The 26,062-nt window shown below is 46.4% G+C and overlaps 1 protein-coding gene across 1 annotated transcript in view; it reads right to left on the bottom strand.

Moving 5' to 3' along the window:
* The window catches only part of PAX4 (paired box 4), a 67,796-nt gene that overhangs the window by 26,681 nt on the left and 15,053 nt on the right, over window positions 1-26,062 (bottom strand). Inside the window, exons 3-4 of the mRNA XM_066589323.1 lie at window positions 3,753-3,968; window positions 1,629-1,704 (exon numbers count right to left, since the gene is read on the bottom strand). Coding sequence (XP_066445420.1) covers window positions 1,629-1,704; window positions 3,753-3,968 — 292 coding nt within the window. The remainder of the gene's footprint in view (window positions 1-1,628; window positions 1,705-3,752; window positions 3,969-26,062) is intronic.

Raw genomic sequence — 26,062 nt, 5'->3', positions numbered from 1 at the left:
CGGCAGCACAGTGAGAAGGATTTGCGATCCTTTTCAGCTCCGGCCGGGTCTGATCTCGGCACGTTCGCTCTATAAGACGCACTGACTTTTTCACCCAACTTTGGAGGGGAAAAAAGTGCGTCTTATAGAGCGAAAAATACAGTATATATTCCCTGTAATCCATGGATAATGTAACTCTTATTACACACAATAAGACAAACTTACATATAAGTGTATAAGCCTTGATTTTTGTGCTACTTTCAAGTTCTGTCAAATTAGCATTTTCACTTAGATTTTATAGCAGGAACAAGCTGAAGAATTGTTGGAGCTTATAAATGAGGGATATGTCTCTTTGCTTCTACACTGCGATATTCAATTGAGGCATATCCACTTTATAGCTACTTTAGAGATTATATTAAGGAACTGCATTTTTAGTAATTCAATGTGTGTATGTATTACTGTGTGTATTTGCATAATGCTGCTCTAATTAGTGTCTTGGTTCTGTAAACCTGGAAGCTACAGAAAATCTCAATTCTGCCCCACTTAGACCCTGCTGATAGAATGTGAAGCACTGAGTGAGAAGCCAGCGATAGTCAGCGAGGATCTGTCTGTGTAAACTCTCTGCACGAGTGCCAACAACTAGCAGTGATATCACCATTCATGCAGTCGTTTAGATGGGCAGATCGTGCGTACAGGTAAGCTGCTGGAGACGGGTGTCAGATGAAGAGTCACTTGTCCGAAAGTTATATGGACACCTTAAGACCACTCTCACACGAACATATTTTTTGCTGCATATTACGCACGCGTAAAACACAGAACTAAATCTCCATGTATTTCAATAGAGCCTCCCACACTAGCATTTTTGTGCTGCGTATTTTATGCGCACAAGATCACACGCAGCATGTCCTATTTTTGACATTTTTAATGCATGTCATGCATAAATCACCCACTAAAGTGAATGGGATGCGTAAAAAAAATGCAGTAAATACTCAATTGCACACATAATACTGCATTTTACTGCTAATATTATGCAGGTTGCTATGCCACAGAGAAGAGAAAAAAACCAAGTAGTACATCTGGACACAACCCAGCCACATTTCTGATCAATATTTTCTACTAAACAAAACTTCTTTCACTTTTGCAGTGGAAGGGTGCCTTTACTGTTTAGTAGTAAATAATATTATAATTTAGTCAGTTATTTATTTATTTGATTAATTATGTATTAATAGTAGTTAATTTACTGTTATAACAGAAGAATTACTAATCTAGGTTGTTGTGTTTATCAATTATTATTAGAGATGAGCGAGCGTACTCGGAAAAGCACTACTCGCTCGAGTAATTTGCTTTATCCGAGTATCGCTGTGCTCGTCCCTGAAGATTCGGGTGCCGGCACTGAGCGGGGAGCTGCAGGGGAGAGCGGGGAGGAACGGAGGTAAGATCTTTCTCTCCCTCTCTCCCGCCCGCTCTCCCCTGCTCCCCGCTGCGACTCACCTGTCAGCCGCAGCGGCACCCGACTCTTCAGGGACGAGCACAGCGATACTCGGATAAAACAAATTACTCGAGCGAGTAGTGCTTTTCCGAGTACGCTCGCTCATCTCTAATTATTATTGCTTTGTTTTATGAGTTATGTTATGAAAGCATAAGCTCACCTGGACTAGATGGCTCCAAAGAAGAAAAGTTCAAGTTCAACGGTAGGTTCCTTAACACTCTATTTATTGATGACACCTTAAAAGACATAATGTTACCAACACGTTATCAATAATCTGAACACCAATTGATGAACATGTGGTTTGAAATGAAGAAAGTACACCAGTGTAACCAGCAATTATTGCGTAGTAATAAGGATTAGAGATGAGCGAGTATACTCGCTAAAGGCAATTGCTCGAGCGAGCATTGCCCTTAGCGAGTACCTGCCCGCTTGAGACAAAAGGTTCGGGTGCCGGCGCTGGGGAGCGGTGAGTTGCGTCAGTGAGCAGGAGGGAGAGAGGGTGAGAGATCTCCCGTCCATTCCTCCCCGCTCTCCCCTGCAGCTCCCTGCCCACCACCGCCACCCGAACCTTTTGTCTCGAGCAATTGCCCTTAGCGAGTATGCTCGCTCATCACTACTAAGGATGCTTATGCAAAGTAGGCTTCATTTCATTTGTCTTCAGTCATCTAACTTAGTTAGAATTGTGCCTGTATTAGCTTCAGGTTATCAAAATGAAACTTGATTAAGTTAACTACTTTGCAATCATAGAATGGTAGAGTTGGAAGGGACCTTCAAAGTCATAGGGTCCAACCCCCCACTCAGTGCAGGATTCACTAAATCATCCCAGACAGATGTCTGTCCAGCCTTTGTTTGAACACTTCCATTGGAGGAGAAATCACCACCTCCCATGGTAACCTGTTCCACTTATTGATCACCCTTACTGTAGAAAGGTTTTTTTCTAATATCTCATTCGTATTTCATTTCTTTCAGTTTCATCCTGTTGTTTTTAGTCTTTTTTTTTTTTTGCAAATGATAATAGGACTGATTTCTCTGCACTGTGACAGCCCTTCATATATTCATAAGAGATTATCTTCATAATGGTACTCACAAAATAATATGTATTTTGTATTGTAGAACTGTTTTATCCAAGTCTGACTCATTATTACTCTGTAAGTAATTACACAATTACATCAGACACCATATAATTGGAGCAAATTGCTTCATTTTGATTCTAAAAATGTGTATTTAATTTGATTTATACTGCGGAGATTGCTATTGTATATGTGGCTTTATTTTAACCACACACATATGTATTTCTTGAATACTTATAACTAACAAACATAATTGATAGGTTAATCTTCTTCCTAGATTGAAACTACAATTCCATTTGTCTTATTGTTAGTAACCTTTCTAAAATGTATAGAAAATGCCTGCCTTTGTTTCAATGGCATCAGACAATTCTACTGACAATCCTGACACATACCAGATGATTTATACCCCTGGATAAAACTTCTGTGTCTTCAACCATATGTCAATGTAAAAGTTCATCTCGGCAGTGTAGCAGGGAGTGCAGAGGTAGCAGTCACAACAGGCCCTGGTGCCCAAAGGCCCCTCTACCACATAAAAAGCCACCAATATTATAAATGTCACATAGTAGATACTGTAAGAGCAGTGAGACTATGGAGTTCTTCGCCTGAAGACTTGGTGATGGCGAACTCTTTAAGAGGGGCCTGGATGCCTTTCTTGAGTGTTCCAATATCACATGTTATAATCACTGATTACTTCAGATGGGTTGTTGATCCAGGAATTATTCTAAATGGGGGAAATTGGCTTCTACTTCATTGTGTTTTTTGCCTTCCTCTGGATCAACATTGGGTAGGGGGAGGGGGAATGGATTGAACTGAATGGACATGAGTCTTTTTTCAGCCTAGGATACTATGTTACTATGTTTAAACTGACCTCCCAAGTGAACAAGTAAACTGTATAATTATTTGCTCGTTTGTAGGAGGAACGATTTCTCGCTACGAGTAAAAGTACTCTTAGATATTTGCTCTGTAAAGACTCAATCTATATATATTTATAGTATATATTTATTTTATATACTGAATTGTATGTAAATGCATCAAAGATTTAGTTATACAAATAAATGTACTTAAATGATATTGAAACTTTTCATACTTAAGAATGCAGAATAAAAAGATAATCTTATTTATTTACACAGGTTAATGTAAATGGTAACGGAATATGGAAAGTGTCTCAAAAGCATATTCTGTGGTTTTATCTGCTTATAGTCGTTTATACTTACACTTGGAATTTTGTCTTCAGAACAAATCTTGTCAGTAAGCAATCTCTCTTGAATCTCCCAAGCAAACATGGATGGATGTGCCCACTTAAGTTGAGCAATCTTCTCTACCACTTTCGGGGTAGCTAGTCTAGGCTTGCTTCCTCCCATTGCTTTAGGCTCAACGAAACCAGTCTGGTAATAGCGTCCTAAAATTTTGCTGACACATCCATTGGATACCTGTAGTATTTTAAAAAGAATGGTTCTGACAACAGGTATGATAATTACTGGTCATGAAGTAAACACATCTATATCCCCATTTACACAGGACAATTATTGCTCAAAATTCGCTCAAATTATGTCTTTTGAGTGATAAGTATCGTAAATGCTACAATCGTTTGCTTTTTGGCTGAATGATGATTTTATGTTGAGTTTAAAATCAATCCTTCAACCAGGCAGCTGATAGCAGGGACTGCACGCTGTGATTCTCCATGTGAGCGCTGATAACATTGTTTTCCGCTGCTGTCCCGCAGCAGAACAAAGGCGATGTATGCAAATAACTGACCACCTGCTGCTATCGGCATACAGCAAAGGGAGGCTCATTTACATGCAAATGAAGCTAATAGGCTACTAATGGGCATTATTGCCGATTAGCAGCTTATGCAAAATGATCACTCAAACTGTCATTCTCCCTATCTTTTGAACAAATTCTGAGAAATCATCCTTGTATGTAAATGGGGCATAAAGTGTGAAAAGCAAGTTAAAGCAACTATGCCTGGAGAAACAAAAATTGTTAAACCAGCTTCTTGTACTGCCTGATCCACACTGTGCACTAGTTTTAGTTGTGCACATCATTAGTTTTAGACACAACACCAGCTTTCAGTGACCAGTGCTGTCCATTATTATACTGAGGGCCGCTGTGGGGTCTCACTATTAAACTGGGGACGCTCTGGGGGGGGTCACTATTACCATGGGGGCCACTGTGGAATGTCACTATTACCGTGGGGCTGCTCTGGGGGATGTCACTATTATACTGGGGGGGGCCGCTCTGGGGGATGTCACTATTACCGCCGGGGTATGTTTACATGTGGCGGAAATGCGCAGGGCTGTGTCAAAATAGACAGCATGCAGATTTTGATTGCTTTTTGGATGTGGTAATGCTGCAGAATTTGTGATAGAAATTTCCGCTGAGGACCTTTTGAAGCATTTCCGCATTACAAAAAGCAGTCAGAATCTGCCCACTGTCTATCTTGAAGTGGCCCTGTCCTTTTTAGAACGATGGGGGTAAAATCATACGTCGTGATAAGCCCCGCCCCCTGACGTGTTGGCACTTTGTGATAAATAAGTGGGTTTTGGAGGCCTCAGATGGCAAAAACGTTCATCTAATCACGCCACAACTGTAACCATTTGTATATCTGCCTGTGATTTAACTGCATACCGAGTTTTGAAGCAAAACAACAACTCCTTCTAGGTGCTTGATTTTTTTTGAGAATGAGTGTAATTTGGAACAACATATTTTGCGTTCATTTCAAAATATAAATAAAGTCATTACCATTATCAGTACTTCTACTTGTAATAATATCAACATTGTAATATAACTGTTGAGGATTAAAAAAAATCCATGCACATACTGTCTGTTTTGGAAAAACAAACAAAAATGGCATGTGCATAACAATTTTTAACACAGTGTAGAACTTTTACATTTTGAAAATAGAGAAATGTTGCCATTGTTCATACAATATCTTTTAGCACTTAGTGTTTATCCTAATTGGTCCTCTTTGCTTACACTATTGCTTCTGGTGTTGTGAAATTCCACATTAAAATGAAGTTATTTGATACATAATAAAATAAAATTAAAATGTAACTTTAACCCCCAACAGTCATGTTAAAATTGGAAAAACCCTCCTGAAAATGTCACTATTATTGTAGATTTTGAATTTATGGCTCAAGTAAATATATATGTATTGCAGAACTCAGTCGCCTTAAGTGCATTTTTAACCCTTTAGTGACATAACTAGAGATGAGCGAGCACCAAAATGCTCGGGTGCTCGTTACTCGAGTCGAACTTTTCGCGATGCTCGAGGGTTCGTTTTTAGAGATGAGCGAACGTACTCGTTACGAGTACTTACGCACCCGAGCACCGCCATTTTCGAGTACAGCAGTACTCGCACGTAAAGATTCGGGGGGCGCCGTGGCGGCACGGGGGGTAGCAGTGGGGAGTGGGGGGGAGAGGGAGAGAGAGAGGGCTCCCCCCTGTTCCCCGCTGCTCCCCCCCACACCGCCGCGCCTCTCCCCGCCCCCCGGCGCCCCCCGAATCTTTACGCCCGAGTACTGAAGTACTCGAAAATGGCGGTACTCTGGTGCGTAAGTACTCGTTACGAGTACGTTCGCTCATCTCTATTCGTTTTGAGTAACGAACCCCATTGAAGTCAATGGGCGACTCGAGCATTTTTGTATATTGCCGATGCTCGCTAAGGTTTTCATTTGTGAAAATCTGGGAAATTCAAGAACGTGATGGGAACGACACAGAAACGGATAGGGCAGGCCAGGGGCTACATGTTGAGATGCATCTCAAGTTCCCAGGGCCCACTATTAAGCCACAATAGCGGCAAGAGTGGGCCCCCCCCTCCCAACAACTTTTACTTCTGAAAAGCCCTCATTAGCAATGCATACATTAGCTAACCACCACACTACCTCCAACAAAGCACAATCACTGCCTGCATGACACTCCGCTGCCACTTCTCCTGGGTTACATGCTGCCCAACCCCCCCACATGACCCAGTGTCCACAGCGCACACCAAAGTGTCCCTGCGCAGCCTTCAGCTGCCCTCATGCCACACGCTGGCCTCATAGCCACACCACCCTCATGTCTATTTATAAGTGTGTCTGCCATGAGGAGGAACCGCAGGCACACACTGCAGAGGGTTGGCAGGGCCAGGCAGCGACCCTCTTTAAAAGGGGCGGAGCGATAGCCCACAATGCTGTACAGAAGCAATGAGAACTCCAATCCTGTGCCACTTCCATCAGGAGCTGCAAACGTGGGCATAGCAATGGGGAATCCATGTGCCACACAGTATTCATTCTGTCAAGGTGTCGAATAGCTCAATCCACACTGCAAGGGGAAAGCAGTCAGCGCTCTGCCCTCTACCCAAGTCAGTCAGTGCCTTTGTGCCAGACAGGTCAAACACCGCGATTTGAACTAAGTTTGCACCAACAGCATCGGGGGGTCCTAGGAAGCCCAAGACATGAACAAAAAATTAATCTGAGCGGCCAAACATGGCAGACTTGCACCGCGCCCACAACATAGGCCTCGGCCCACAGCTTCAGCAATCCTAGTCAGGAAGCGGACTTTCACTGCACCAAGGACCTAGGCCTCTGCACAAACCCTCAGCAATCGCGGGCCTACAGCGGACTCCTATGCTAGTGTAGCTGTGCATGTCTCATTAGCGCTTTATTGCTCCTGTAGTTTGTCCCAATGCAGTGCCCCGGATAGTAGAGCTAACGTCAGATTAAATACAGGTGGGCTTCGGCCCACACTGCATGCCCCAGTCAGACCAGGGTTTTTTATAAATAGTCCCAGGCAGGTAAAACTCCGCAATGGGAATTCCGTGTGCACCCACAGCATGGGTGGCTCCCTGGAACCCACCGGCTATACATAAATTTATCCCATTGCAGTGCCCTGGACAGTAGAGCTAACGTCAGATTAAATGCAGGTGGGCTTCGGCCGGACCGACCGACAGCATGGGAGGGTCCTAGGAAGCCACCGGCGGTACATAAATATATCCCATTGCAGTGCCCTGGACAGCAAAGCTAACGTCAGATTACATGCAGGTGGGCTTCGGCCCACACTGCATGCCCCAACCTGACCGGGGTTTTTAATTCATAGACACAGGCAGGTACAAATCCCCAATGTGAAGTCCCTGTGGACCCACAGCATGGGTGGCTCCCTGGAACCCACCGGCGGTACATAAATAAATCCCATTGCAGTGCCTAGCACAGCTGAGGTAACGTCAGGTTTAATGCAGGTGGGCTTCGGCCCACACTGCATGCCCCAGTCAGACTGGGGTTCTTTATAAGTAGACACATGCAGTTACAACTCCGTGTGGACCGACAGCATAGGTGGGTCCCAGGAAGCCACCGGCGGTACATAAATATATCCCATTGCATTGCCCAGCACAGCTGAGGTTACGTCCGATTAAATGCAGGTGGTCTTCGGCCCACACTGTATGCCCCAGTCTGACCGGGGTTTTAAATACATACACACTGGCAGGTACAAATCCCTAATGTGAAGTCCCTGTGGACCCACAGTATGGGTGGCTCCCTGGAACCCATCGGCGGTACATAAATGTATCCCATTGCAGTGCCCTGCTCAGCAGAGCTAACGTCACATACAATACAGGTGTGCTTCGGCCCACAGTGCATGCCCCAGTCAGACTGGTAATATGTACCTTAACAGTAACCGCGTTGGTGGGAATGTGGTGGCAACTGCGGACCTAGTAGCGCGGTTTTATTTAGTTGGTTTTCGGAATGTGGCCAGGATTAAGTGGGCCGTGGTAGGGGGATGGTGGGGGGGCTCTCTTGTTGTGTCGGTAAAGGTGAAATTCTTGGACTGCCACCAGACAGACCAATGGAAAGGTATTTGCCAAGAATGTTTTCATTGTTGGAGGAGGAGGGGGATGTTTTTGAGGCACTACGTGTCCTCTCCACGTGTCTGTGGTTATATGCACCTTAACAGTAACTGCGTTGGAGGGAAATGGCCTTGCCACCATCATGTCTTTGGGAAGCCTCCGTTTCCACACCCCAGTGACATAGCATTAGCAGCGGTATAGGCAGAGCCCAGAATTAGTAACATTTCAGCGGTAGCATTAGGGACAGGCCCCAGTAACATATCACTATTAGCAGCATTATAGGGGGAGCACAGTATTAGTTCGATTTCAGTAGTAGTAGCAGTCCAGACAGGCCCCAGTAACAATTCCGAAGCAGCAGTATAGGGGGGACACAGTCTTAGTTCCATTTCAGTAATAGTAGCAGTCAAGACAGGCCCCAGTAACAATTCCGAAGCAGCAGTATAGGGGGAGCACAGTATTACTTCCATTTCAGTAGTAGTAGCAGTCAAGACAGGCCACAGTAACAATTCCGAAGCAGCAGTATAGGGGGAGCACAGTATTACTTCCATTTCAGTAGTAGTAGCAGTCAAGACAGGCCACAGTAACATTCCAGCAGTTTAGGGAGATAACAGTCTCTTTCACATTTCAGTAGTTGCAGTATAGACAAGGCCCCAGTTACATTTATGTAGCAAAAGTGTAGGCCAACTCCAAACACCTTGCTGTAGGCGAAGCCCATAAAAATTACTAGGATTACACTGTAGGCGAGGGCCCAAAAAAATTGGTGTACCAACAGTACTAATGTACCTCAGAAAAATTGCCCATGCCCAACCAAGAGGGCAGGTGAAACCCATTAATCGCTTTGGTTAATGTGGCTTAATTTGTAACTAGGCCTGGAGGCAGCCCAGTTAAAATAAAAATTGGTGGGCCGGGATGGATAGACAAAAAGGAGATGTCCATAACTCAATGATTTCCCTCTCCCCTATATACCCCAAGTAATCTTACATCGCTATCCCCTCCACCTTCCTTCCCCTCCTTTCTTCCAGCTACGTCATTTAAATTTTGAATTCACTCTAGAGCAAAATGACCAGTTAACAAAACCCTAAATCAACCACCTTCCTATACACGGAAATGTACCTCCGATGTTTCTTTCTTTTTTTTTTTTTTTTTTCCTGTATATGTTCCTATACTTACATATGTTTTCGTTTGTTTATGTACATGTTCTAATTTCAACACCGCTACGACTATCACCCACCTATTAAGGTGCCTTTTCAAAACTGTAAAATGTTGTTTATTTTGAAAAAATTCTAATAAAAATGTAATCATTAAAAAAAAAATTGGTTCAGGTGCAAGTGTCAACGCTTTAATGAGAATTGAAATGTATAAACATTGTTTACTAAAGTCATATGACTGAGCCTTGTGGGCCTAAGAAAAATTGCCCGTTTGGCGTGATTACGTGAGGTTTCAGGAGGAGGAGGAGGAGGAGGAGGAATATAATACACAGATTGATGAAGCTAAAAGGTCCCCGTTTTTTATGGTGATAGAGAACGATGCTTCCATCCGCGGGTGCAGCCTACGTATTGTTTAGGTACTGCTGCTGTCCGCTGGTGAAGAAGAGAAGTCTGGGGAAATCCAGGCTTTGTTCATCTTTATGAGTGTAAGCCTGTGAGTGTAAGCCTGTCAGCACTGTCAGTCGACAGGCGGGTACGCTTATCCGTGATGATTCCCCCAGCCGCACTTAACACCCTCTCTGACAAGACGCTAGCTGCAGGACAAGCAAGCACCTCCAGGGCATACAGCGCGAGTTCACGTTACGTGTCCAGCTTCGACACCCAGTAGTTGTAGGGAGCAGAGCGTCACGGAGGACGGTCGTGCGATCGGCTATGTACTCCCTCACCATCCTTTTACAGTGCTCCCGCCGACTCAGCCTTGACTGGGGAGTGGTGACACAGTCTTGCTGGGGAGCCATAAAGCTGGCAAAGGCCTTGGAGAGTGTTCCCCTGCCTGCGCTGTACATGCTGCCTGATCTCCGCGCCTCCCCTGCTACCTGGCCCTCGGAACTGCGCCTTCTGCCACTAGTGCTGTCGGATGGGAATTTTACCATCAGTTTGTCCGCCAGGGTCCTGTGGTATAGCATCACTCTCGAACCCCTTTCCTCTTCGGGTATGAGAGTGGAAAGGTTCTCCTTATACCGTGGGTCGAGCAGTGTGTACACCCAGTAATCCGTAGTGGCCAGAATGCATGTAATGCGAGGGTCACGAGAAAGGAATCCTAACATGAAGTCAGCCATGTGTGCCAGGGTACCTGTACGCAACACATGGCTGTCCTCACTAGGAAGATCACTTTCAGGATTCTCCTCCTCCTCCTCAGGCCATACACGCTGAAAGGATAACAGGCAAGCAGCATGGGTACCCTCAGCAGTGGGCCAAGCTGTCTCTTCCCCCTCCTCCTCATGCTTCTCCCCCTCCTCCTGAGATATAGACATGAGGGTGCTCTGACTATCCAGCGACATACTGTCTTCCCCCGCCTCCATTTCTGAGCGCAAAGCGTCTGCCTTTATGCTTTGCAGGGAACTTCTCAAGAGGCATAGCAGAGGAATGGTGACGCTAATGATTGCAGCATCGCCGCTCACCATCTGGGTAGACTCCTCAAAGTTTCCAAGGACCTGGCAGATGTCTGCCAACCAGGCCCACTCTTCTGTAAAGAATTGAGGAGGCTGACTCCCACTACACCGCCCATGTTGGAGTTGGTATTCCACTATAGCTCTACACTGCTCATAGAGCCTGGCCAACATGTGGAGCGTAGAGTTCCACCGTGTGGGCACGTCGCACAGCAGTTCGTGCACTGGCAGATCAAACCGATGTTGCAGGGTGCGCAGGGTGGCAGCGTCCGTGTTGGACTTGCGGAAATGTGCGCTGACCCGGCGCACCTTTCCGAGCAGGTCTGACAAGCGTGGGTAGCTTTTCAGAAACCGCTGAACCAGCAAATTAAAGACGTTGGCCAGGCATGGCACGTGCGTGAGGCTGCCGAGCTGCAGAGCCGCCACCAGGTTACGGCCGTTGTCACACACGACCATGCCCGGTTGGAGGCTCAGCGGCGAAAGCCAGCGGTCAGTCTTCTCTGTCAGACCCTGCAGCAGTTCGTGGGCCGTGTGCCTCTTCTCTCCTAAGCTGAGTAGTTTCAGCACGGCCTGCTGGCGCTTGCCCACCACTGTGCTGCCACCCCACGCGACACCGACTGGTGGCGACGTGCTGCTGCTGACAAGTCTTGATTGCGAGGTAGAGGTTGCATTGGAGGAGGAGGAGGAAGATTTAGTGGAGGGGGCATACACCGCCGCAGATACCAGCACCGAGCTGGGGCCCGCAATTCTGGGGGTGGGTAGGACGTGAGCGGTCCCAGGCTCTGACTCGGTCCCAGCCTCCACTAAATTCACCCAATGTGCCGTCAGGGAGATATAGTGGCCCTGCCCGCCTGTGCTTGTCCACGTGTCGGTTGTTAAGTGGACCTTGGCAGTAACCGCGTTGGTGAGGGCGCGTACAATGTTGCGGGAGACATGGTCGTGCAGGGCTGGGACGGCACATCGGGAAAAGTAGTGGCGACTGGGAACCGAGTAGCACGGGGCCGCCGCCATCATGTTTTTGAAAGCCTCCGTTTCCACAAGCCTATACGGCTGATCAATTTGGCTATGTGCACGTTTAACGCTTGAGCATGCAGGTGCGTGGCGGTGTACTTGCGCTTGCGCTCAAACAGTTGCGCTAGCGACGGCTTGAAGCTGCGCTGAGAGACATTGCTGGATGGGGCTGAGGACAGCGGAGGTGAGGGTGTGGGTGCAGGCTGGGAGACGGTCGTGCCTGTGTCCTAAGAGGGGGGTTGGATCTTAGTGGCAGGTTGGGGCACAGTGGGAGTGGCAGTGGTGCAAATCGGAGGCGGTGAACGGCCCTTCGTCCCACCTTGTGGGGTGCTTGGCCATCATATGCCTGCGCATGCTGGTGGTGGTGGCTCCCCGGCTGATCTTGGTGCAACAAACCTTGCACACCACAGTTCATCGGTCGTCTGCACTCTTAGTGAAAAACTGCCACACCTTTGAGCACCTCGGCCTCTGCAGGGTGGCATGGCGCGAGGGGGCGCTTTGGGAAACAGTTGGTGGATTATTCGGTCTGGCCCTGCCTCTACCCCTGGCCACCGCACTGCCTCTTCCAACCTGCCCTGCTGCTGCACTAGCCTCCCCCTCTGAAGACCTGTCCTCAGTAGGCTTATCAAACCAGGTGGGGTCAGTCACCTCATCGTCCAGCTGCTTTTCCTCCGAATCCTCTGTGCGCTCCTCCCTCGGACTTACTGCCCTTACTACTACCTCACTGATAGACAACTGTGTCTCATCGTCATCGTCCTTCTCACCCACTGAAAGCTCTTGAGACAGTTGCCGTAAGTCCCCAGCCTCATCCCCCGGACCCCGGGAACTTTCCAAAGGTTGGGCATCGGTCATGATAAACTCCTCTGGTGGGAGAGGAACCATTGCTGCCCAATCTCGGCAGGGGCCCGAGAACAGTTCCTGGGAGTCTGTTTGCTCCTCAGAATGTGTCATTTTCATGGAGTGAGGAGGCTGGGAGGAAGGAGGAGCAGCAGACAGAGGATTCAGAGTTGCAGCTGTGGACGGCCTAGAAGACTGTGTGGTCGATAGATTGCTAGATGCACTTTCTGCCATCCATGACAGGACCTGCTCACACTGCTCATTTTCTAATAAAGGTCTAACGCGTGGACCCATTAATTGTGAGATGAATCTGGGGACCCCAGAAACTTGCCTCTCTCCTAATCCCGCAGCAGTCGGCTGCGATACACCTGGACCAGGAGCTCGGCCTTTGCCCACACCCTGACTTGGGCCTCCGCGTCCTCGCCCCCGTCCACGTCCTCTAGGCCTACCCCTACCCCTCAGCATGGTGTATTACGAGATTAGCAGAAACAGAACGCTGTAATTAAATGTGCCACTTATTGGCCTGTGGTTGGAGGCTGACTTCGCGTACGTAACGCACTGCAGAGGCAGGAAACAATTATGCGCAAGGCTGGGTATTAATTCAGCAACTACTATAATATAATGTATTAAATAAGTTTTATTATTTTATTTTAATTTTTTTGCTGAGGGCAATGGAAAAAGCATTTTCAGTATAGTTTTTTGCAAATTATATTTTGGTGTTCCAATGTGGCATAAATTATTACGTTACCATTATTTTATACGCCAGTATGACAGCACCAAATTTATAGAGGTTTTATTATGTTCTACCACCTTTGCATTAAAGAGGTTATCCAGGGAAATTCTATCAATGACCTATCATTAAAATAGGTCATCAATAGTTGATCGGCCGGGGTCCATCACTCAGGACCCTGACCAATCAGCTGAGTAGGTGCATGCTGTCAGCACTGCAAATACACCACTAAATAAACTTTTTTTTTTACAATAGTACTTGTAGTGCCACATTCCAGGACCAGAGTATTTATATTTTTGCAATGACGGAGCAGAATGAGGCTTGTTTTTTGTGGGACAACTTTAAGTCTTATTAGTACTATATCCAGTTATATATGATTTTTTAACTAATTTTTATTCCTGTTTTAGGAAAACGAGATGAACAGAAAATGGCTATTTTTACGCTTTTTAAAAAAAAATTAATTTATGGAATTTACCATACAGGATAAATAATGTAATATTTTATAGTACAGGTTGCAATGGATGTGGCAATGATAATTGCCATATTTTTTTTTGTTCTTTTAATTTTTCAATATTAAAAGCCTTATATAAGGGCAAATATTATTACATTTTTTTTCAAAGATGTTTAGATGCCACATTCAGCAATGAATGCAGCATCTGTGGGGTTAAACGGTGTATAGGAGTGATTAGATGAGCAAGTCCTCATCATTTCACTCACTTTTTGGCAAAAAAAAACATATGTGACAAGCATAAAGCAAATATACTCTCTGATTGATGGGTGATAACACGGACAAAAATTCATGTCACCCCTCCTTTGGGATAGGGAGATGTACAGGAGAATCGCAGAGCTGTTCTCTGCAGCAAGCTCGTTCAACTCCTCTATCTCCTCTGCACTACCACTGAAAACTGACAGTTGTAAGATCAGCATTTCCATACCCACTTCAAACTGTTGTAGCTCCAGTTCTGTAAGGGCTACTGACATGCTTTTGGTGTAATTTTATGGCCAAAAATGTTAACCCTGCTAGAAATGGAGCTGCGGCTATTATAAAGTAGAATGAGTCCCCTTCATCCAAAATTGTAATGTAATTTTAATGTCCAGCAGCATGAACAGAGGTCGTCCTAAAAGCCTGATCTATCAAAGTAATGCATTATTTACCGTATGTGGTAAACGTCATTAAAAAAAACCAAAGAATGTCAAAACTGCGATTTTTAAAAATAATTTTTGGCCACACTATCTCCAATTAAAAATATTATATAAAGAAATCAAAACGTCACATGCACTCCAAGGTAATACCAATAGACACTACTGGATGTCCCTCAAAAAACAAGCCCTCGTACAACTATGTCACCAAAAAAATAAAAACGTTATGGCTGTCACAAGATGGCGGCAGGAAATAATTTAATTTTTTTCCTAAGATATTTTATTTTTTCAAAGTCGTACAGCGAAAAAACAGTATATAAATTTGGTATCATCGTAATCATACTTACCCATAGAGTAAAGTTATCATGTAATTTTTGCTGCAGTGTGTACACTGTAGAAACAAGACCCCCTCCCCCATGATGGCGGAATTGCGCCTTTTTCCACATTTTACTTCATTTAGGGTTTTTAAAAGTATTTTTCAGTATGTTAAGTGGTATATTACATAGCACCATTGAAAAATACAATTCGTCCTGAAAAAAAACAAGCCCTTAGACAGCTACATTGATGGATAAATAAGAATTATGAAGTTTTATAAGTGGGGAGGAAAAACTGAAAATGATAAAAAGGGCAGTTCTCAAGGGGTTAAGGATCACAGATCATGTCAGTTTCTGTTTAAGAAAAGTGTGAACAACAGTAAAACACATATATCCTTGTTAAAGGTGGAATCCTCTGATAGAACCTTGGAGAGAACAATCAACGACCAAAAAATCAAACAAAGGTCCTAGGAGAGGAAAGAAGGGAGAGGAGGTAAAAGATGTGGAAACTAGGGATGAGCGAGCATACTTGTCCGAGCTTAATGCTCGTTCGAGTATTAGGGTGCTCGAGATGCTCGTTACTCGAGACAAGCACCACGCGGTGCTCGTCTCGATTAAACGAGCACTGACCATTGAATTCAATGGAGCCGACAATACAGCCGGCTCCATTGAAAGCAATGGGCTGCCGGCTAGCGCGGGATAAATTTTTGGGAAGGGCTTAGAAATATAAGCCCTTACCTGAAAATCATCCTAAAATGTGTAAAAAGTAAAAAAAAAATATACTCACCTTGTCCCGGCAGAACGATGTTAGCCCATTGAATTCAATGGAGCCGGCAATACAGGCAGCTCCATTGAAAGCAATGGGCTGCCAGCGATCGCACAATGAATTTTCGGGAAGGGCTTAAATATATAAGCCCTTCCCTGCAATTCATCCAGAAATGTGTAAAAATAAAAAATATATATATACTCACCTAGTCCCGGCAGACGGAGTTCAGCTGTGGCCAGCTGGCAGTTCTCCTGAACTGCTCTGAACAGCTGTGAGTAGTATTCAGCAGCCGGGGATTTAAAATCCCCGCCTGCTGAATGAGCTGCCTCTGATTGGTCACAGCCTGACCAATCAGAGGCAGATCTCACTCACACCCATTCATGAATTCATGAATGGGTGAGTGAATGCTGCCTCTGATTGGCTCAGCGCAGCTCTCAGCTGAATGACAGCAGTTCAGCACCACAGTGCAGGGGACAGCAGGAGAAGACACGGCTGTGCCCTGGCAGCTGAAGGGAGGTGAGTATCTATTTTTTTTGTTTTTTAAATCACTTTTAATTCATTTCCAGGGAATGGCTTATATGTAAAGCCCTTCCCTGAAAAAGAATTCAGGTGTGCCAGCGGACCATTGTCTTCAATGGAGTCGCCGGTAGCAGCAGCGGCTCCATTGAAGAGAATGCCTGCATTTTTATTCTTTTTTACACTAAAATCTTTCCTTTTCAGGTAAGGGCTTATATTTTTAAAGGGGTTGTCCCGCGCCGAAACGGGTTTGTTTTTTTTTCAACCCCCCCCCCCCCATTCGGCGCGAGACAACCCCGATGCAGGGGTTAAAAAAGAACACCGGAGAGTGCTTACCTGAATCCCCGCGCTCCGGTGACTTCTTACTTACCTGCTGAAGATGGCCACCGGGATCTTCACCCGCGGTGGACCGCAGGGCTTCTGTGCGGTCCATTGCCGATTCCAGCCTCCTGATTGGCTGGAATCGGCACGTGACGGGGCGGAGCTACACGGAGCTACACGGAGACCCATTGAGAAAAGAAGAAGACCCGGACTACGCAAGCGCGGCTAATTTGGCCATAAGACGGCGAAAATTAGTCGGCTCCATGGAAACGAGGACGCTAGCAACGGAGCAGGTAAGTGAAAAACTTCTTATAACTTCTGTATGGCTCATAATTAATGCACAATGTACATTACAAAGTGCATTAATATGGCCATACAGAAGTGTATAGACCCACTTGCTGCCGCAGGACAACCCCTTTAAGCCCTTCCCGAAAATTCATCCCGGCTGTATTGCCGGCTCCATTGAATTCAATGGGCTAACATCGTTCTTCTCTGCCACAGCTGTTACAGCTATGGCAGAGGAGAATGATCTTAATGCTGACATAATTTTTTTAAAAAATTTTTTACACATTTTAGGATGATTTTCAGGTAAGGGCTTATATTTTTAAGCCCTTCCCGAAAATTCATCCCGCGCTCGCCGGCAGCCCATTGCTTTCAATGGAGACGGCTGTATTGCCGGCTCCATTGAATTCAATGGGCTAACATCGTTCTTCTCTGCCACAGCTGTTACAGCTGTGGCAGAGGAGAACGATCGTCATGCTGACAGTGGGGGGTCCTCACTCTTGCCACTATTGTGGCTTAATAGTGAGACCTCGGAGCCCGAAATGCAGCCCTGCATGTTGCTCCTCGTCTGCCCTATCCATTTCTGTGTTTTTTACATGACTTTGGTGATTTGCTAAGATTTTCACAAATGAAAACCTTAGCGGAGCACCAGTCATATACAAAAAAGCTCGAGTCACCCATTGACTTCAATGGGGTTCGTTACTCGAAATGAACCCTCGAGCATCACTGAAAGTTCGACTCGAGTAACGAGCACTCGAGCATTTTGGTGCTTGCTCATCTCTAGTGGAAACCCATTAAGAGGCAATCAAGGGGAGAACATGACTCCCTCCCCCACCTATACAGGTACTGGGGCTCTCATACTTACCTGTATCTTGTTTAGAATTAAGAGAGAAGTTCTATATCAATGGAGAGACCTAAGATGTACAGCCTCTCTCCATTGTAAGGCACAAAGGTAGGGAAGGACCAGGCTAGCCAAATTATTAATTTATCTTTCTGGCTATTGACAGAGGTACGGGTTTCAGTTATCTCTATGGGTCTCTCTTTTGTACCAAGCATGAATCATAACATTTTTAATTGATTTAAAGATATTAATCTATTTTTGCGAAGACTTAAGTGGCATTATGATGAATTATAATGTAGAGAACAAGATAAACAATCTGAGATTTTGCCAGGAACTAGGACATTGTTTGCTTTGTTGAATGATGGGGTACAGGAGAAGCATTTGGGGCTTCTTATTGACTTCGACCGAAGAGTAAAGGAATGGCTCCTCTCCTTAATGGCTATAGATATTTTTGTGAGGATGCTATCTGAGGAAATAGAAGCTCTGAAAAATAGGCACTTGCATTTTGAGGATAAAAAATAGAGAACAAATTAAGGCCTTAATCAACTTGAAATCTGATTCCTCACTGACTATAAACCATTGGATAAAGGTGAAAATCTGGTTATTATGAATCAGGAGAATTATCGTCAGATGCATTTAAGGGTACTTGAAGTCAGGGACTGTTGTGGAATTCTTTTGAAGGATCCAACTGAAGAAGCTTAGTTAGCCTTTCACATTATATTAAGCTGGAATTTATGTTATTAAAACATCGACAAATCCTGAACTATTATACACTGCCCAAAGTACATAAGGCCTTGTCTCCACTCAGGGGTCATCCCATAAGGTCAGGGAATGATTCAGTCACCCAGAATATGAACCTTTATTTCGATGATGTGCTGTGTGAGTTTGTACTATCATTACCTTCACACATCCATGATACTATGAACTTGCTTTGAAAATTAAAGGAAGTAACTGTGGAACCTAATCTAAAATTAGCCTCCATAGATGTAGAGGCAATAAATAGAATTATGCCCCATAACCAAGTGATAAAAGTCACAAAAGACTTGCTAAGACCCAGGGAAATACAATATGCTAGTCATAATAATCTGATCATGCAGTTACTTAATTTTCTCTTATTTTGCAATTACTTCATTATTTTATCTATATTGCACCACCAGATTAGGGGTATGGCAATGAGGAGGCCTTGTGCCCTTCCTAGGCCAATTTGCTATTAGGCTGGTAGAAGGACATTAGTCTTTAGTAATGTCAAAAAAAATTGGATCAACCAGATAATTTTCTGGGGACGTTACGTAGATCCTATTGGGTTGCTCAAAAGAGTCTTTTCTTGAATGAGATTAGATTCATCCCATAAATATATGAGCTTCAAATGATTTTCCTAGACTTGGTGATCCAGAAGGATCAGGTAGGTCATCTAATCGGAACATTTCTCAAGCCAACTGCGACCCAACATGATATGAAAGAGCTTTCATCCCACAATACTGAAGGAAGGGATACTGAATGGACAATACCTTCAAATTAGGAAGAATTGCTCAGAGATATCTGATTATCATATTAAAGCTAGAGAATTACAAAGCTGATTTTTACAGAAAGGATACCCTCTATCAGTCTTGAGATCTGCCTATAAAAATGCACTAACAAAGAATAGATCAAGACTGTTGATACAGAAAGAGAAAGGAAGGGACACAGAGGCAATTGTTTCATCTGCTAAGGTACTGATGATGATCTGAATAATCGAGTATTGACAATTTTTAAGATTCAGCAGATTTATTATTCAAGAGTCACTATGATAAATCTCGTGCATTTTATTTTCAACTGATTTTATTAGGAAAAAGATAAGTGAATAATTATTACATGCTGATCAGCCAGAAAATTACCCTTGCAGGGGGTGAAATAATGTAATTACACAATAAAAACAAAACTATTAACATCCACACAGGGTTCCATTTACAGGCAATCTTACAGGTATTTCTGTTGCTCTCGTTTTGGTCTTCTTTCTCTCCTTTTGAGGAGAATGTGAAACCAAGGTTAGAACTATTCAAATTATGAAACACCCCAGGGGGAACTAGGGTCAGGACTTCAATGTCTAACATATATCCAGTTACATTCTTTCTACTCATTTTCTATCCCATTAAGAGTACTCTATGGGGGGGCGGAGCCAACTAATGGTGGAGCAAGCCGTGCCTTGAGAGAGCTCCCGCGGCAACGGCCAAAATCACAGCTTACCGGCACTAAAAGCACAGCAGACAGGCTGAATGGGGCGCAGGAGAGCTCAGAGCACCCCGGGGCACCCGTCGGGACGTGATAGAGGCAGCCTGGAACACTTCTTGCGGCCGCAAAGAGAGGTGCCTGCCCACATCAGAGGATCAAAGATGGCGCCGGCGGAGGAGGAGAGCGGGATGAGCGGCGGCGCTGCAGGAGCGAGAGGTCCAGAGGGGGCGACCTGGGAAACGAGCCCTGAGGAAAGTGTCGGCCAGGAGACGGAGGGGCCAGACATGGAGAGGCATTCACTGCTTATGAAGTCCCAGAGGGAGCGGAGGAGAGAGAGCAGCGGTGAGCTCCTGAGACAGCCTCATGCAGGTCAGAACATGCACCCTCACACAGCAACCCCTGACCAGGTCCCCTATACAAACAGCCCAGGCAGCCAGAGGGAAGCTAGGGGAGAGTCAAGCAGCCCTGCAGGCACCCCACTGAGACACTCACACGTCCCAAGGCACAGCTCCATCCCCCAGCGCAGCCCCACTGAATGCAGTGAAACAGGAGAAGAGTGGGACTGGAGAGCCCATCTACGCTCCCTCCCTACTAAAGGAGATCTGGATGGCGCTTTACTCAAGTTAGAGGCGTCCCATAAGAAAGACATTTCAGCTTTACAGAAGGATATAGTCCACATGGGTCAGCGCCTGACAGAGGTAGAAGATCTCCAAGACAAAATTCTTGATACTGCCGAGTCCCACAGGAAAGCTATTCAAACGCAGGCAGCACAGATTGAAGAGCTATTTGCGCACATGGATGATTTAGAGAACCGGCATAGTAGGAACAATGTGCGCATAAGAGGCCTAAGCGAAAAAGTAGAAAACGCGCAACTAGAGGCGTGGGCCCAGAAATTCTTTAATGACATTTTGCAGAGACCGGCGGATAAGTTTATCGAAATAGACAGGATCCACAGCACACTGGGTCCGAGATCCCTGGACCCGGAGAGACCGCGCAGCGTCCTGTGTAGGATTCATTTCTACCAGGAAAAGGATCTGATCGTGCGTAAAGCCAGGGAGGCAGGGGAGTTAACCTTCCAAGGATCCCCTATCCTCCTTCTCCAGGACTTGTCACGCAGGACATTGCAACTCAGAAGAGCTCTGAAACCGTTGTTGTCAGCTCTGAGGGAGAAGGAGATCCAGTACCAGTGGGGGTACCCATTCCAATTGCTGGCGCGGAAGGGAAATAAAAGGGCCTCCTTCAGATCCCTGGGGGACTTGCCGGGATTTTTAGGTGCCCTCGGACTCCCAATGATAGCGCTCCCGGACTGGCCCCGCCAGGAGGGGGCGCTGGCACCTGCCTTACGCTCCCCTTGGCAGAAAGTCGGGGCTAAAGAAAAGCGCTGATTAATTTGCTTTATTACAACCTAATGCATCGTTTTCCTGTCTGCTAGGGTTCTTGTTTGCTTTTTGTTACAGGTTCCACCGTGGCAAGAATCCCTCGTCTAAAATTCGTTCTGTTTCATGCCGGTAATGCTTTAATGTTTTCACTATATTCCACATTGTTTCCAGTTGGCCAGAGCCGCTAGAGAGAGCGGCTTCACTGTCGGTTCCTCCGCGCCCTCATAGGGGCAATAGCCTACGCGCTATTCTGAAATGCTACTTTGCATTCCATACTTGTTAAGTTTGAGAGGTACTAAACCTCACGTTTTGTTGGTCTTCCCCCTCCCTTCCCCCTCCCCCCCTCCCCCCCCCCCCCTGCGGCTCCCCCTGGGGTGTGGGTCTTGGGATATAATAAGCTCTTGATTGATCCCCCCACAGATGGCTAATGTGACCATGTGCACCTATAACGTAAAGGGGTTTAACACCCCAGAAAAGCGTAACCAAATTCTCTATCATTTACACAGGAAGGGGATCATGGTCGCCATGTTGCAGGAAACCCATTTCAAGGTAGATGGCGTTCCGTGCCTCCCCTCTAGATACTATACCACGTGGTTTCACAGCCCTCACCCCACGAAGAAGGCAGGCGGGGTCTCGATTGCGCTCCATAAGTAATGCTGACTTTTGCTAATGTCTACTTCCCCAACCAGGGACAAGTTCTGTTTGGGATATCCACTCTGAGAAAATTGGACACCTTCGCTGCCGGATCCAGAGTGATATTGGGAGGTGACCTCAACCTGGCAATGGACCCGGAGGCGGACACGTCGGTGGGTAAGTCCCCCATCTCACACACGGCACGTAGGGCCCTGAGGAGGGAATTGGACAGGATGCACTTAGTCGACATGTGGAGGATTCTACATCCGGGTGTCAGGGACTACAGCTTCCACTCGGCGGCCCATAATAGCTATAGTCGCATCGACCATATCCTAATCTCTCATAGGCTCCTTGACCATAATCCGGCGTGCTCCATGGGACAGATCCTTTGGTCGGATCACGCTCCAATATACGGGGAACTAACAGACATGGGAAGGCGACCGTGCTTGAGTCAGTGGAGACTCAACGAGAATCTCCTCAATGATTCCCTCTGTATAGACGAAATTAAGAAAACAATAGCGGACTTTGAGGCGGTCCATAGAAATGACACCACAGGTCCCCCGGTTAAATGGGAAGCCCTTAAATGCGTCCTTAGAGGGATATTCATTTCACATGGAGCTCGCCTCAAGAAAGACAGATCGGCCAAGATGCAAAAACTTATTGGAGAGCTGGCCAAAAAGGAAGCCCTTAACAAGAGACACCCCTCGGACGCAACTAAGGCGGAAATTTCCGTAATTCGACACCAAATCTTGCAAATTTTAGATCAGAGATCCATGGGAGCTAGAGAGAGACTGCGCAGAAGTGTCTTTGAGTATGGAGACAAGTGCGGGAGGTGGCTATCCAGAACACTGCACCCGAGGGCTCCCATTAATCACATCCCCAAAATACAGGCACTAGGAAGAGTAGTTCACGCTACCTCTGAGATTCTGGAGGTGTTCTGCACATACTACAATGACTTATACAATCTGAAACAGGACACTGAGATAGCCAACGACGCGGGGAAAGAGGACACACGAGACTATCTTAATAGTTTCGCCCCGAGGCTAGCGGACTCGGCTGTGCTTTGGGACTTGGAGGAGGACTTCTCGCTTCCGGAACTTTCCGGCTCAATAAAAGAACTTAAAATGGGCAAGAGCCCGGGCCCCGATGGGTTCACCGCTAAATTTTATAAAATATTTAAAGACGAAATTTCCCCGTTGATGTTGGGGTCTTTTAACTCGGTAAATAGGGGATGCCCCTTCCCATCCCAGGCCCTACAGGCCCATATAGTGGTTATACCCAAACCGGGAAAGGACGCGACAGTTTGCAACAATTACAGTCCCATCTCACTAATAAACATCGACATCAAGTTATACGCCAAACTTATCTCGACCCGTCTACAACCCCTCATCCCAAAGTTAATTCACAGGTGGGGTTCGTCCCGGGGAGGGAGGGCAGGGACAACGTAATTAAATCCACATCCTTAATATCGAGGGCCCGGGGGGGCGGGGAGCCCGCTCTGTCTCATGGCCGTCGATGCCGAAAAGGCATTCGACAGAGTAAGATGGAACTTTCTAGAGGCCACACTGCAGAGCGTGGGACTGGGGCCACGAATGAGAGAAAGGATAATGGCCCTATATAAGGACCCTACGGCCAGGATAAGGGTCAACGGGGTGCTGTCAGCTGCCTTCCCCATTCACAACGGAACCAGACAGGGGTGCCCACTGTCCCCCTCCCTCTATATCTTAACGATGGAGTCGCTGGCTAACGCCATCAGAGGGAATGATTCCATCAGGGGAGTCAAGGTCGGCCACGCGGAATACAAGCTATCCCTGTTTGCAGATGACCTCCTGATTTATCTCACTTGCCCAAGTGTTGGCATCCCGGTCCTCTTACGTGAGTTCAGTAGTTTCAGCAAAGTAAGCAATTTTAAAATCAACCTCCAGAAGACTGAGCTATTGAACGTATCTGTTCCCCAGGCTGAGGAGCTTAGGCTGAAAAGGCAGTTTCCATTTAAATGGCAAAGTAAAGCCATAAAATACCTGGGCATCCAACTCCCAGCCGACCCCTCGCACACATTCAATCTAAACTATAAACCATTTCTCGAAAAAGATCTGAATAACTGGAACCCATTGCTCCTGTCCTGGAGCGGCAGAATTAGTACAGTCAAGATGGTGTCGCTCCCAAGGTTCCTCTACCTGTGCCAGGCCCTTCCCATTCGGCTACATAGACAATTTCTAATGCATATACGCTCCTTAATTACCAAATTTGTCTGGCGAGGGCGCAGGCCCAGACTTAAGCATAGCACGCTGGTTAGAGCAAAGGATAGGGGAGGCTTAAGCCTTCCGGACTTCACCCTGTACTACAAGGCCAACATAGCTAGATGTGTCCATGACCTTCTCAAGCACAGCGAGTCCAAATTGTGGGTCGTAATGGAATTAGATTCAGAACCAGGCTTGACCCAGGGGATGTTTTGGATCCCGGGGGGCCTGCTCAGAGACTCTCCCAGGGTGTCCCCCCTGCTGAGGATTTTGGGGGAGGCATGGTCGAGCTTTGCTAAAAGGGACAGGCTGGTCTCAGTCCCGGGTCCCCTCACTCCAATCTTAGCCAACCCTCAATTCAGGGCCTTCGAGTCATACAGATCCCTGCTGTTAACCCCTGCGATACGGGTACCACGCTTGAGAGACATGACACGCCAATCGGGGATTAAGCCTCTGGCGGAGTTCTTTGAGGAGACGCGGGCACCGCCGGGAGCGTGGATGGTATACCTCCAACTGAGGGGCTCGCTGGACTCCGACACCCGATCTGAACCTGTCCAGGGCTCTCACTCCCTTTGAGGAATTATGCATGTCTTCTGATTCACCTGGGCACCTTATCTCATTACTATACAGGCTAATGCTGGATCGTGAGATGGGGGACGAACCTCCGAGGTTTACGGGAGTATGGGAGGATGAGTTAGGGAAGAGCTTCCCTGTTGCGCATTGGCAGAGGGCCTTCATTTTAACACACAAGGGTTACAGTCCATTCCAGGTTGCATGAGTTAAACTATAAGATTCTGTCTCATTGATATACCACACCTGACAGATTACACAAAATGTTCCCCCAATCCTCTTCTCAGTGCTGGAGGTGCTTGAGCGGAAGGGGGAATATGGTACACATCTGGTGGGAATGCCCCCCGGTGGCGGCACTGTGGAAGGACGTGGAGGGGCTATACAATGAGGGCAGGAGTGGTGTTCTCGCCTGAGATGGCCCTACTGTCTATGTTCCAGGGGTCCATAGCCCAGACGAGAAAAGGCCTACTGAGGTTCTTTGTACTGGCGGCTAGGCTGATAATCCCAAGGTTCTGGCGAGCCACCTCAGGCCCCACCAGGGCTCACTGGGTGGAGGCAGTGAACGAGCTGGCCAGATTCGAGGAGATGAGGGCAGAGGACGATGCTACGGTGGGGAAGTTCTTTGCGACCTGGCGGCCATGGTTGGACTTTAGATTGTCCCCAAGACTGGGGGAGTGGATCACCCGACAGACAAACGCATCATAGGTACACAACACCCGGACTCTGCCCCGCGAGATGAGAGGAAAGCAGTGCCCCCCTTCTGGCATGGAGGAGGGCGGTTACGCTCAAATCGGAGTCCCACATCCCCGGGGGAATCAAATCAAACCAGGCCACAAAAACCCACGCAAACAGGTGGTCAATGCGATAGCTCAACCTCTATCCCAACCTACCCACACCCTACCCCCCCCCCCATCCTTCCCTAACTGCCCGCCGAGCTCTTTGGAGCCCTAACCCTGGTTAATTCTTTTGTCGTTTTTTCCCTTGTTCTTTTCTCTACCGCCTCATGGACCCCTACCCTGAGGTGGGAAAGATTCCAGTTAATAAAAAGAAAAGTGTGGGCTGAGGCAGACCAGTTACAGCCTCCACTGCGCCGAGGTAGTGGAGAGGGAAAGTGGGTGCATCACTAAGTATGTATACATTACAATTTTTTTTTTTTTTTTTTTGTCTGAGATGCACTCCATGTTTGTTCTTTCACATGCCTTCCAGCCTCAATAAAAATCTATTGAACTAAGAGTACTCTATGTAGTCCAGGTAAATACACCATGGTTGCCAAGTTTTTAGAAATAACTCCATTTTGTCTTCTCTCATTGCCGCCATTTTTT

The sequence above is a fragment of the Eleutherodactylus coqui genome, chromosome 2, assembly GCF_035609145.1.
Source record: "Eleutherodactylus coqui strain aEleCoq1 chromosome 2, aEleCoq1.hap1, whole genome shotgun sequence".
Lineage (NCBI taxonomy): Eukaryota > Metazoa > Chordata > Amphibia > Anura > Eleutherodactylidae > Eleutherodactylus > Eleutherodactylus coqui.
The sequence above is the reverse complement of the archived record's forward strand: the minus strand, read 5'-3'. Positions and strand labels throughout refer to the sequence as shown.